The sequence below is a fragment of the Poecilia formosa genome, unplaced genomic scaffold (assembly GCF_000485575.1).
Source record: "Poecilia formosa unplaced genomic scaffold, Poecilia_formosa-5.1.2 Scaffold336, whole genome shotgun sequence".
Lineage (NCBI taxonomy): Eukaryota > Metazoa > Chordata > Actinopteri > Cyprinodontiformes > Poeciliidae > Poecilia > Poecilia formosa.
Genome location: NW_006800275.1, coordinates 82,636 through 94,973, shown reverse-complemented (window position 1 = coordinate 94,973; position 12,338 = coordinate 82,636). Strand labels below are relative to the sequence as shown.

The window sequence follows — 12,338 nt, the reverse complement described above, 5'->3', positions numbered from 1 at the left end:
GAATGACTATATATGTAATATAGGCGGCTACAGAGTATCTTTGTTTACATTTTTGGTTGGCAGTGTGCCTCCTGATTTTTTTCAATTAAAACAATGAAAAAACCAAAAAAGGTTGAAAAACACTGGTGTAGAGGATTCTGACCTTGGTTGCTTGGTTTTTCCTAATTAAACACAATAAGACTTCTGTCAGAAAGCACACTGGTCATCAGTAGAGAAAATAAATATTATAAATGATATACTGATGAAGCGACGCATTCCATCACAGAACACAGCAGTTCCCGAAAATACAGAAATAAGAAAATAAACATGTTAATAAAGAAACATACATCAGTAATAATCCCTTTTATATATCTGTCTTAACCTGAACAATGTAGAATATCTGAACGTAATCTAGCTAACAGCTATAGGCCAACGGCTAAAGGCTAATGGCTAAAGGTTAACGGCCAAAGGCCAACGGTTCAAGGTTACATTTAATGCTAAATCACGATCACACTAAGTGTAAAAATGGACATTTTCAAGGCTACAAACATACACCAGAAGCGAAACAACACAGTCAGAACGGATACTTAACATCCACACATTAATATCACATGACTATTAACACTAGCATCTTCAGTGACTGCGGCAACAGAACTGGAGGAGATAGCGAAGAAGAAAGAGAAACTCCATTAGACGCCCTCAAAATAAAGACCCACTTCAAAATAAAAACATGGATATGAAAACGTCTAACTGCTTGAAGAATTATTAACACCCGGATGCCTTAGAAATGTACTTAATATCCTGACTCGGTTAATCTGTACCTTGCAAAGTTTTTCAAATCTGTCAAAATAGGACATTTCTTGTCCACAGTCCTCTTTAGGTGATCCCACAGATTCTCCATCTTGTTTTCTTCTTAAACTTTGACTAAGCCAGCCCATGCTGCCACAAAATATCCGGACCAACAGGGGAAACTAATTCAGGTTTGTTTAAAGCAGACCAAAAGTGGCAGGTGTGTATATATCCTTACATAAGCGTCACTACAGGCACGGGGGGTAAGCAGGTTTCTGAAACTGTTTGGTTTGTCTGACATTGTGCACTGGGAAAGCAAAATACACCAGCTGAAACAAAAGCTAACGAAGTATCAGCCTTCCTTCTCCATGTTTTATTGCTTACGTCTCCTTCAGCATCCCTCATGTTAATTAATCTCTTCCCTCAGTCTACCTATTTTGCCTTCCCTGTTTCCAGCTGACCCATTTCCTTTGTTGTTGAGGTTAAACCTGAATTGTTTTATGACCTTCCCTCTGCCTCTTCCCTCTCCAAATATTTATGTTGGACTCTCCTTATTGGATCATTTTGGTGCAGGACCTCTCTCTCTTACACTAGTCCAGGGGTGGCCAAGTCCAGTCCTCGAGAGCTACCATCCTGCAACTTTCAGATGCATCCCTGCTTCAACACACCTGAATCAAATGAATGGCTTGTTATCAGGCCTCTGTAGAGCTGACCCCGGTGTGTTGGAGTAAGGATACTTCTAAAACTTGCAGGATGGTGGCTCTCGAGGACTGGACTTGGCCACCCCTGCACTAGTCACTTGTTTTGACCAAGATACAATACACAAGACAAGTGTCAGACAGGATGAAAAACGTTTTCTCCATCCTGTCTGACACTTGGTGCACCTCAAGCAGGTAAAGCCTTATTCTTCCTCATTTAAGTCATCCTGAAACCGAAAGAGGACTGAGAATCCTCTGGTTGTTTTGAGAAGATGCTCCCTGTGATAATCAATAAAACTTGTTAAATCGTTCCTCCTTGAATTGTCATTTAAGGTCCAATTAGTTGTGGTTCCAAGGCTGAAGTTTGTGGGTGAATAAGAAATTCAGTAATTGAAGACTGAATATTGAAAGGGAGTCAAAAGGTGGTTCAAGTCACACTCTTTAAATGTTTGCCTCTAACATATTCACTTATTTTTTAGTTTGGAGGTGGAATTAACAGAAAAATGATTTATCATGGTCTCCTTTTTCTACATAACAGCAATCAGGTTCTTTACCAGGATTATGTACACTTTGGAGAACCACTGTTATTATTTTCTGCCCAATCATTGTGTTTTGCTGGACATCGGGATGCTGGTTAGCCACTGCAGTATTATTATCCAGCTATAGTTTGTAATTTATTCAACAGAGGGCTACTTTTTCAGCCTGAAACGTTTTTACCACCTTTAGAAGGGGAGCAGGCCGGCAGGAGGGACATCTGCTTTGCCTTAATGGGTATCACAACTCCTACAGTTATTCCACTCCATCCCAAACTCTCCTCCCTTTTCAGCGCTCTCCCAAATTACAGCAGAGGAATGAAGCTTGGACTCTTTGCCGTGCATTGCGTTGGTATTTTCCTCAGCTAAGAGGATCGGAAAGTTTCCTCCTGTGGGCTTGCATCATGGAGGCTAGCAGTCAATCCAGCAGTCAGCAACTTCTGTGGAAAGATGTGAGTACATTTTTCTCATTTTCCATTTGTTTGACTGCAGCCGATTAATTGGCTGCAAGGAGAACTTAAAAGGATGTTTTATATGTATATTTTATTGAATCTTAGTTAATGAGCTTTGAAATATTAAAGCTCATTAAAGCAGTGGCAGGTGGCAGAAGAAGTTCTTTGAAAATTAGAAAAGGAGAAAATAGTGAAACTGGAGTGTAAGATTCAACTTAAATATTTCAGTAGTCTGGTTTTTGGTGACTTTATATCTTTCAGAAATATCCCTTGAGTTTTTTTCCCCCTGAATTATACGTTGTCCTGGTAAATCCTGCAGCGTTTTTTACCTTCATCTCCACTCTTTTGTTGTTTAATCCCAACCATTTTAAGGTCTTTATGGTGTTCTTGCTACTTGAAATGAAAGCTCAAAGAGGATTTTTCCCCCTCTTTCTTGCTACACACACAGCAAAAGGTATCAGCACAATATTATTCCTCCATATAGGTGAATAAAAGAGTTAATTGCTTCATTGTGGCCATATGATAAGGTCACCAATACTGCAAATACAAATGCAAGAATACGAAGGGTTATAAATAAGAAGTCACCTGTGGCCTGTTTTAAATGTGGAAATGAGCGTGGCTTGGTGGGGTGAACCACAGCCTCAGCTCGTCGGCCATGCAGGCTAGCGGGTTTTTTCTGTTGTTTTCTTAAGAAAGTGCTCTTTCTTGGCTTGATAACAACAGGAGGGCTCTGGGCACTTTTCCTCCCAGAGCTCAGGAAGAATTGCCTGGCTGATTCTGAACTCCTAAACCTTTAAACACTAGTTGGCGGGCGCTGTGCACTCAGACTGCTCCATCCCTGTCTTTATTTCTGTCCGACCAACCGTCTGTCTTTCGATCCCACCTTTTTCCCTCTGAGCATTTGATATTCAAAGAGCAGCCAGCGAGAGGTTTGTCCTCCAGTTAAGTTTCCACTGCTTATGCAACCTGCCACATGAGAGTGAATTTCATCCACTGCTTTTTATTTATTTTTATTTTTTTTGTTCTTCCTCTTCGCTCACTGAGAAATTCAGAGTATGGAATTTCTGGTTCCCACCGTAGACGTCTGTTTTTTATTATTCCCTCAGGATTAACTATGCTTTGATGTGCCTCACATTTCTGGCTGCTGTCTTAAATATGTCCAATGAGGAATTGTCCAGGTTGGTTTCATCAAATGGAAAAGCAGTAGTTTAACATTTTTAGGCTGCCCTCTATAATGTAATCTCTGTCCTTCACATATGGCAAATGGCCACTCCGCCTCGCATCTGAATTCAACCTGTAGAGACTCACACAGAGAGAGAAACAGCAGTTAGACAATTTTAGTGGACCGAGAATTTGGTTGGACACCGGTGGAAGACGTGCGTGCTGAGAATTGCAGCGAGCTTGAAAGATCGGCTCGAACGAAGCTCAGGTAGGTCTTCCCCCGGGCCCGGTCACTGGTGGTGGAGCGGCGCTTGGAGAGAGGAGTCTTGAGGGGACCTGGAGGCGTCTGGTAGGCTGGTGGTGGAAACGGGGAGGAGGTGGGTTGAAGCACAACTGAAGCGGGTGGTTCTGAGGTTGCTTCGCCTTTTGAAGGAGCTCTTGCCAGGTGATTGGATCGAGGTGGAATGGTGGTACGTCCTGGTTGGCTGGGGTGAAGGCGTGGTGATAAGTGATGCCGGAAGAGTCTTACAGGTTGAATTTACGCCTAGGGCTTCATTTTTAAATTATAGATTACATAACCATTCATTTAGACATTTTGGTAACACTTTATTTGAAGGGGGGTGAATAAGACTGTCATGACACTTTCATAAACATGACATAACACCTGTCATGAACATGAATGACAGGTGAAGAAATGAAGAAACAGTAATGAAGAAATCATCACAGTTTAAACTTTACATTTAATAACATAAAGTTACCTAATTTTTAAAGTGCAATCAATAATTATTTTATAACAAATTTATATCAGCAATGATTTCTTAGTTAATGTCAAGTTGTCATAACAAAGACATTTTGAATAATGTCAACTTTGTATTAAAAGTGTCATAATTTACCGAATGACGCTTTATGACAACAGTCATAAATATTCATGAAGGCTTATTCATGTTCATGACAGGTGTTATGTCATGTTTATGAAAGTGTCATGTCAGTCTTATTCACCCCCTTCAAATAAAGTGTTACCGACATTTTCAGATTTTGTGACATTGCAGCCAAAAAGCTTGATATATTTTATTGTTCATGTTGAGACATTTTTCATGTTTTGTACTTCTGTTTGAGTTTCTAAAAACAGCCCAAGCGCTGAAAAAAAAAAACAAGCAAAAAAAACACTTAGATGGTTTTTGGCAATAAGTTAATATTTTTTGGTGTCTGGAGAATGAGCTGTTTCCAAAACCTTCTGAATGTAACACTACAAATCAGCAGGCACTGCCCCTCCCCTAGCAACCGCAGCAAAGCCCAGCTGTTACCTAGCATCCCCAATGAAGCCCAGCCTGTTACCTAGCAACGCAAGCAAAGCTACAGGACGTTTAATCAGCTGGTTTTACCCTAGTATGTGCTGTACAATGGCTGCTGGAAGAAAAGGTTGTGTTTTATTCTTGACTTACTATCCAGAAACCTCTTGCTGCTTTCTTGTTGGTTGTGCAGGAGTCTCTACTTCTGCTTTTCAAAGATGTATGTTTGTGTCTTTGATAATTGTGCATCTGTTTGCACCAGTTTTTACATGCGAGTGTAAATGCTGAGTGGGGCCAGCAGTGGCTAATTTGGATTTAAAGTGACAGGAGGTTCTGAAACAGCTCATTCTGAAAGCATTTGTCTCCCATAGAGTCATAAAGCACTGTGTTCACCCTCCAGCCAGCCCAGATTGGCCCAGTCAAAGCCCAGACTTAAGTCCTCTTGAAAACACGAGGCAAACGTTGGTGTAGAGAGATCAATGTTTGATTTGATCTGAGCTTAAATTCTTTTGCAATCTTTTTTATTTTTATTTTGGTGGGCTGCAACATACTGCAAAATACTTTAAAGAGGCATTTTCAGAGGAAATATGGTTATTTTGCTTCAAACCCCAATAAAATATGTTCGTGGTGGTGGAGCTAAAGCAGCATGAATTTTTAAAGCACTGCATTATAGTAAAACATGAGTATGTAAATGTGCTGGCCAATCTACAACATGCTTAACAACTGTAACAAGCTCAGCCACAATAAAAAAACCAGAGCTGCTTTATCATCACTTTAAAAGACACAAAGATAAGCAACAGCAATTTTGCTAATTGAACTCGGCCCCCTTTTTTTTGCCTATCTTCTTTTCCGTTGTCCTCTGAGACCTTCAGATGGGGTCCACTGTGAATGAGAAGTTTTCATTTTCTCCCCACTGGAGCTCCTCTGGAACAAAAGACTGTCTTTATTAATTTGTGTCCTTAAGCTTGGGGAATAGTTGGCAGCGGGCAGAGTTTTAATCCAAAAGGAAGCTTAATAAATGTAACCTTTCTTTGACACGTGTAGATTTGTATTTTTTTTTTCCCTTTGGTTCACTGTCTGAGCCATTGCATTTCTTTTTTTTTTTTTTTTTTGAGTGACCCACATGCAGAACCTACAAATGAAACGCAGAGGTGTTGGTGTAAAATAAGATCTTGGATTGTGTTTTCACAGACTGAAGTCGGAGTAATATTCTGGTTATTTTCAGGTCTCAGGTTTCAGCTGGAACAGTCTGCTGAGGGCAATGCTTCCACAAATACACAAAAAGTTCATTTCTTGCTGCTTTTGTCACAATAACAGGAAGTAACAACAAAAAAAGGGATGAAGGTGCAGAAAGAGCCAGCTTTTCAATTCTGACACAGAACTGTGTTAAAGACAAGGCAGGATTAATGCATAAAAGGACAAATAAGGAGCACATGCATGATAAAAAAAAATAATAATGTGTTTAAAATCAAATGCAACTCTAAATGGGAACAATAAGGTAAACCAGGGACAGTATTATTATCCCCCATCAAGCCAGGAATTTTTATCTCAGTCACAAGAGCTCTGCACAGGAAGGTAATGCAAGATTACAGCCGGAGAAAAACTCCACTTCAGATTAGACAGACTGTAAAGTATGCTAAGGACAGTCGGCATCCTGGAGGCATGTCCTTCAGCCAGACGAGACAAAACCAGCCAGAGCTCTCTGGCCTTAGAGGCATTCCTGATGTTTAGAGAGTGAGGGGAGAGGGGCTACAACACATCGACCCCACAGTGAAATGTGATGCCTTCAATCACAGGATCTGCTTGCTTCAAGGTGCTGATTTACAGACAGGCTGGTTTTATTTACCGTATTTTTTGGGCTGTAAGCCGCTACTTTTTCCCACGCTTTGAACCATGCGGCTTATAGCCCGGTGCGGCTTTTCTGCGGATCTTTTTTCAACCACTAGGGGGCGCTTTAGCAGGAAGTGAATCGTTGGAATTGGCTTGTTTTCCAGACACCCAAAAATGTCCGGATGTTTTTTTTTAAGTGCTTGAGTTGTTTTTTTAGGAGCAGTTGAGACCCAAATGGAAGTATCAAATAAAAATGTACAACATATGAGTTTTGAATAATAGCTCCCCTTTAAATACATGAATGTTTTGATTATTTTAAATGTTTTGAAACATTGTGATTGTGTAAACAATTTACAAGCTGCTGCTGTTTGCAGGTGGAGGCAGAAAAACAGAGGAAGACCAGATTTCACAACTACCACTGGGTGGCTCTGGTGCTGGCCGTGGTGTTTCTGGTTCTGGGCATCTGCATCTTCAGTCTGATGTATCTGTGGGGCCCCAGCTTGGGAAAGGTAAGATTGAGGAATATAACAGAGCCTTATTGCTACTGGATTTGAGATAAATGTGATCTTCATGATGGATGAAAGACAGCCTGAGTTTCCACATCTGCAAATCATGCAGCTCTCATCAAAGACAACGAAATAAGTAAGAGAGGAAAGCGGACGGGCAGAGAAGCAACCAGGGGCGGCCTCTGCATGTTGTGCTCCTGTAGATTAAAAGATGTGTGGGCTTCGGGTAACAGCTGCGCTTTCCTCCTCGTGTTTTGGCTGTCAGATCTGTAATTTTTGTGAGTTCTTGGCTCAGACCACAAACCACTTTTAACTTCTTCAGAATGTTGGACTGATGCATTTATCTACTTTCTGCTTGGACTGTAAACATCTTTTCACAATGGAGGACCCTGGTAACTAAAAGCTGGCCCTAATTGCTGTTGAACAAAGTGGCCACAGAAGGACTGGAGCCTCTTGGCAATGTAATTGGGATAAACTCTTGTCCAGGCAATTCATCTTGTGAAATCCAATTCAATCGTGCTTGATGGAGAACATTTTTCGCTCTCCTCCTTTTTCCCCAGACTTTTCCCAAGAGGCCAAAAGAGCTAATTTATCCAAGTTGGAAGGAGGATACATCAATAATCTCACATCCAGGAATTGGATGCTGTGTAGGTTCTGAGCTGGGTTAGAAAGAGAAATGATTAAACTGATATGATGGCTAAAAACGCAACAGACATTTTAGAGCTGAATTCATAAGGCTGCTTTGTGTGCACAGTAAATGTCAAGAGATGAGAAGAAGGGCGTGTGGTTTCCTTGACGTTGCTTGTTTTAATGCCAATATCATTGTTATGGCTAATAAACATTAAATCACAACAGCCTCCGCCGCCGTATTCGTCTGTTAGGCAAAAGATTCAGCTGCAGAGAGCGCCGCCTCAGCTCAGGTTAGCAAAGGGTCACATGCACTTCCTGTAAGGACGGCGCTGTCCGCGCGCCCTCCTTTCAACACAGATATGAATCACCTTTGAGCCATCTCCTTTGTCCTTGTTAAATATTTCATGCCGGAGGCAGAGCAGTCATTATTTCCACTTTAATAAGCTGTGATCATTCTCACGTGGCTCAAAATGTGTTGATGGCAGAGGTTGCCCGGGCGATGAATATCAAACCTGCAGACCCTGGGTTTTGCTTTAATGGGGCCTTGAGGGGAGGCTTATTGTCTGGTCTCTGCATCAGAGAGTAAGATGGATCCACTCAAAAAAATAATGAAAAACATTACCTGTATGTCAGATGGAAACTTTGTGAAACATGGGAAAACTGAGGTACAGTGCTATGAAACCAGATTTCTTTGGCTTTTTTTTTTTTTTTTTTTTTTTTGGTCACACTTGAATTCAAAACAAATTTTAACATGAACCTTAGTAAATTAAAAATATGTAGTTTTTTTATGTGATGATTTCAGTAAATAAGAAATAAAGCTATCCAAACTCACATTAAAAAACTTTATAATAACTGGTTGCGCCGTGCTTGGTGAAAATGTTACCAATTTTATTTTGAGTAGTTTTTGTTTTCTCCATTCGTTCAAAAACATTTGAGTCGCATTTCGTTGTGTCTACATCTCCTACTCTTTAAGTCAAATAAATTTATCCAGTTTTAGATTTTGAACCTAAATGTGTGAGTTTGTGAAAGATAAACTTTTATTAGTAAGCTGTGTTAACTTTTTATTCATTTCGTCAAACCTTAAAGAGCTGAACAAACCAGAGGTTTTAGGTTAGCACTTTAAAAAACTGAAAGAAGAAAAAGGCAGGAGTGGGAACTATTTCCCAGAATGCTTAGCGGCATGTTTTTGATGGAAGTGCGTTATGTTGATCTGACTCTTGTGTTTTATTAAAGCGAATATTTATTTTAATGTCCTGTTCAGACTAAATGTTTTTGAGCTGAATTCATTGTGATGTTTAATAAAATTTATTATCAGATCAGAAATTTTGTTCCTAGAATTTGAAACAAGAATTTTAATTATTCTAAAGTAAAATAAGTAGTTATTTTTAATTTGACAATGTGAGTAAAATAATAGAGAAATGTGGCTCGTTCACCAGGCGAGATCATTTTTTTCTTGCATATTGTAAAATAATTAATTGGTTTAAATTTGAGCATTAATTTAAAACACAATTCAAGATTAATAAACTTAAAAAACAATGTTTAGACAATTTGTCCTGTTGTTAAATCAACTTCATGAACTTTAAAAACTTCATTAACTTTCTGAGTTAAAACCAAAAAGATTTTTTTGTCTTAAATTACATTTTCAAGGAAGCAGGTGGACTGTCCTTTTCAAGTTAAACCACCTTCAAATGTTTTACGGTGTATTGGATCCTAAATCATTAGAAATGTTTTTGATAGCCTTTCCAGACTGATTGGTTTCTCATCTGTTCTTGAATGGTGCATGACATGTTGGTCAGGCAATGTTTGGCTTGTCAAACTAATTTTAAAAATATAGTTAATAAAATTTAACCCACAGTAAGGGGGTTTAGTTTGTCACCTGGTTGGTGTGGAAACCATCATCTAAACACTTCTTTTAGTCTTCCTGCGGGTTAGCTTTGTCTGCCGAAACTTGTTTAATGATCTAAAACATTTTGGCATGACAGAAAACAAACATTTTTCAGAGCATTTTATATGTTGAACGTAACACAGCCTTCCTGAAGGTTAGCAGATGGATTGCTACAGCTGATTGATGGTTCACTTGCTCAGTTTTGGCAGCCGACACCTATACAGCATTTATTGATTCAGCAGCTAATCCTGAGCTGCATCTTTACATGTAAGGAATTAGGCCAGTGTGTCATTCAAAGCTGCTTGGAGGAGGAGTGTGTTTTAAATGCTGATAACCTGAACTTAACGTAAATAAAGAGTTTATATCAGCATTCTCAATCATGTGCAGAGATGTAGACATGGTGTTTGTTGCCATGGCTCCCAGAGGTAGTTTCTTTTTTTCTACTTCATCTCTTTGCTGCTAGGAAACAAACTGAAATTAGGATGAGTTTAGTTTTTCACATTATAAAGATCATATATAAAATAGTGAATGCTCCAAGTCCTCAAACCTCCACTGAGGATTCCCTTAAAACATTTTGACTCTCATCACAAAACGATAGCTGTGGTAATATGAGATTAAACTAAGTCTGAAAGATGACTATATGGATGTTTAAAAAGAACAAGTAGGGTTTGATTCTGTGTCATTTTTAAGCTAAATGAAGTAACTATTTTACCTTAAATCTATTTATTTCTTTTCCCTTTGGGATTAATAAAGTATTTTTAAATTTAAGTTGTTATGAAAATGCTATATCTATCTTAAAAATAACCTAAAAGAAAATTGACTTCACACTATAGCCACAGCTGACCTCTTGAAATTGGGTCTCTGTCTCTTTAAGAACCTCAAGGATTTCTCAAACATGCACGGATCTTTACAAACAACACTCCAGGTGAAGCTAGAATAAAGGTGATTTAGCGTGTTGATATTATTAATAATAGACCCGACAATGATTAATATTTCTGTCAATATCTGTGGGTTTATCAGTCGGCGTCACGTTGCGTCAGCAGCCGCTCTACTGCGCATGTCGTCTTCAGAACGCAGGCAAGAAAACATCATTCTGATTAAACTACTTACAATCAGGCTATAAAATCATTTCCAACTCACAGCCAGCGCAAACCACCTCTATACACGGCGCAACTGCCGCACGAAGGTTTGCAGCATCTATCAGAGGTTTTATTTTGGCACATAATCGCTGTACATCCCCTTCAATCCGCCGCATTTTTCATTTCTGAAGGTTTAGTTTATTTAATTTCCCCTCTAACTGTGACCAAACTGGGAGGAAATTATTTAATTTTATTTGTTCTTTACACGTTAAATTTGAATTCCCTTTTAAAAAAATAAAATAAAATAAAAAAGTTAAAATTGCTTTAATATAGTTAATAATATCCGAAGTATCGGGCATTTTCTCTCATCATTTATCGATTCACCTACATTTAATGATTATAGGTCATTAAGACGCATCTCATTCCCTGATTTTATTACCACATTTGGTAGAATAATTTATTTTATCTCGCTGCGATAAACAGTTGTAGCACGCTGACTGACAACATGCTAGCTAACGTTAAAACGGCCAGATTAATGCGGGTAACCATGGCAACCAGTGGCCTTCCGGCTCTTCCTGCAGTCAAACGGCGCTGTGTTTGCAAACAAATAATCCCTCTATAATAGCTACATCAACATATAGCTGTCTGCCTTACTGAGGAATGTTATTATTAAACAAAAACACATATTCCAACGTTTCGCTGTAGCAATATGAAGTCTCACTTTAGAACAAACTAACCACAGTTACATGCAGGCTTGCGTTCAGCTCATATTTTGTGGTGTCAGTGCCCACATAAAAGCTTTTCTCCTGTGTTATTGTACAGCAACGGAGAGTTTAAGTCTCTCCTGAAAGGCATGATGCGTCCTGGACAGGTCACCAGTGCATCGCAGAGAAACAATGACACCTGCAGTGAGCTTATCAAGAGGAAGCCATCAGATTTAACCTTTTTGGTGCAAAGCAACACACACAGCAACTGTAATATCATCCCGTCTGAGCAATCTGCCAAGAAAAAGCATGTGGATTCCTTTAGGAACAGATCAAAACTGAACTGAAAGAAGAGAAAATATGAAAAAAGAAAATTCCTGTACCAAAGTCTTGGTAAAGAATGTTGTTAAAAAAGGGCAGCCAAGAAATGAGAAAATCTATCTTTTCTCGTAATAAAATCCTACGCAGATGGACAGTTTTGTGAACAAAATCAGTACAAATGTTCTCAAATTCAGAATAGAAATTAAAAAATGTTAACCTCAGACACAGGTTTGGGAAAAAACTTCAATGCTTTATTCTGCTAATATTTGGATCCTTGACTGTTGTTTTTAAACTGAGAACAAATTAAACACAAGTAGTTTAGTAACAACTCTGTAAAGGAAACTGGTTGCTCCAGATTTCACGTATTTAGGAGTATAAAGAGGTTTGAATGCAAATGCACACCAAATCTTTCAAATTTGTAAATAAAAACAAGAAAACTATACATGTTTTTTTTTTGTTTTTTTTTTGCACTTTACAATTAT

The 12,338-nt window shown here is 38.9% G+C and overlaps 1 protein-coding gene across 2 annotated transcripts in view; it reads left to right on the top strand.

The window, feature by feature from the left end:
• The first annotated feature begins 828 nt into the window (after window positions 1-828).
• tnmd (tenomodulin) overlaps window positions 829-12,338 on the top strand; it is an 81,234-nt gene continuing 69,724 nt past the window's right edge. The window contains exons 1-3 of one of the 2 annotated variants that reach the window (XM_016661563.1): window positions 829-959; window positions 2,293-2,451; window positions 7,106-7,240. In XM_016661563.1, coding sequence (XP_016517049.1) covers window positions 2,404-2,451; window positions 7,106-7,240 — 183 coding nt within the window. In that variant the 5' untranslated portion in view covers window positions 829-959; window positions 2,293-2,403. Of the gene's footprint in view, window positions 960-2,261; window positions 2,452-7,105; window positions 7,241-12,338 lie in introns of those variants that run through there. The other variant, XM_007573640.2, reaches the window with a different exon arrangement.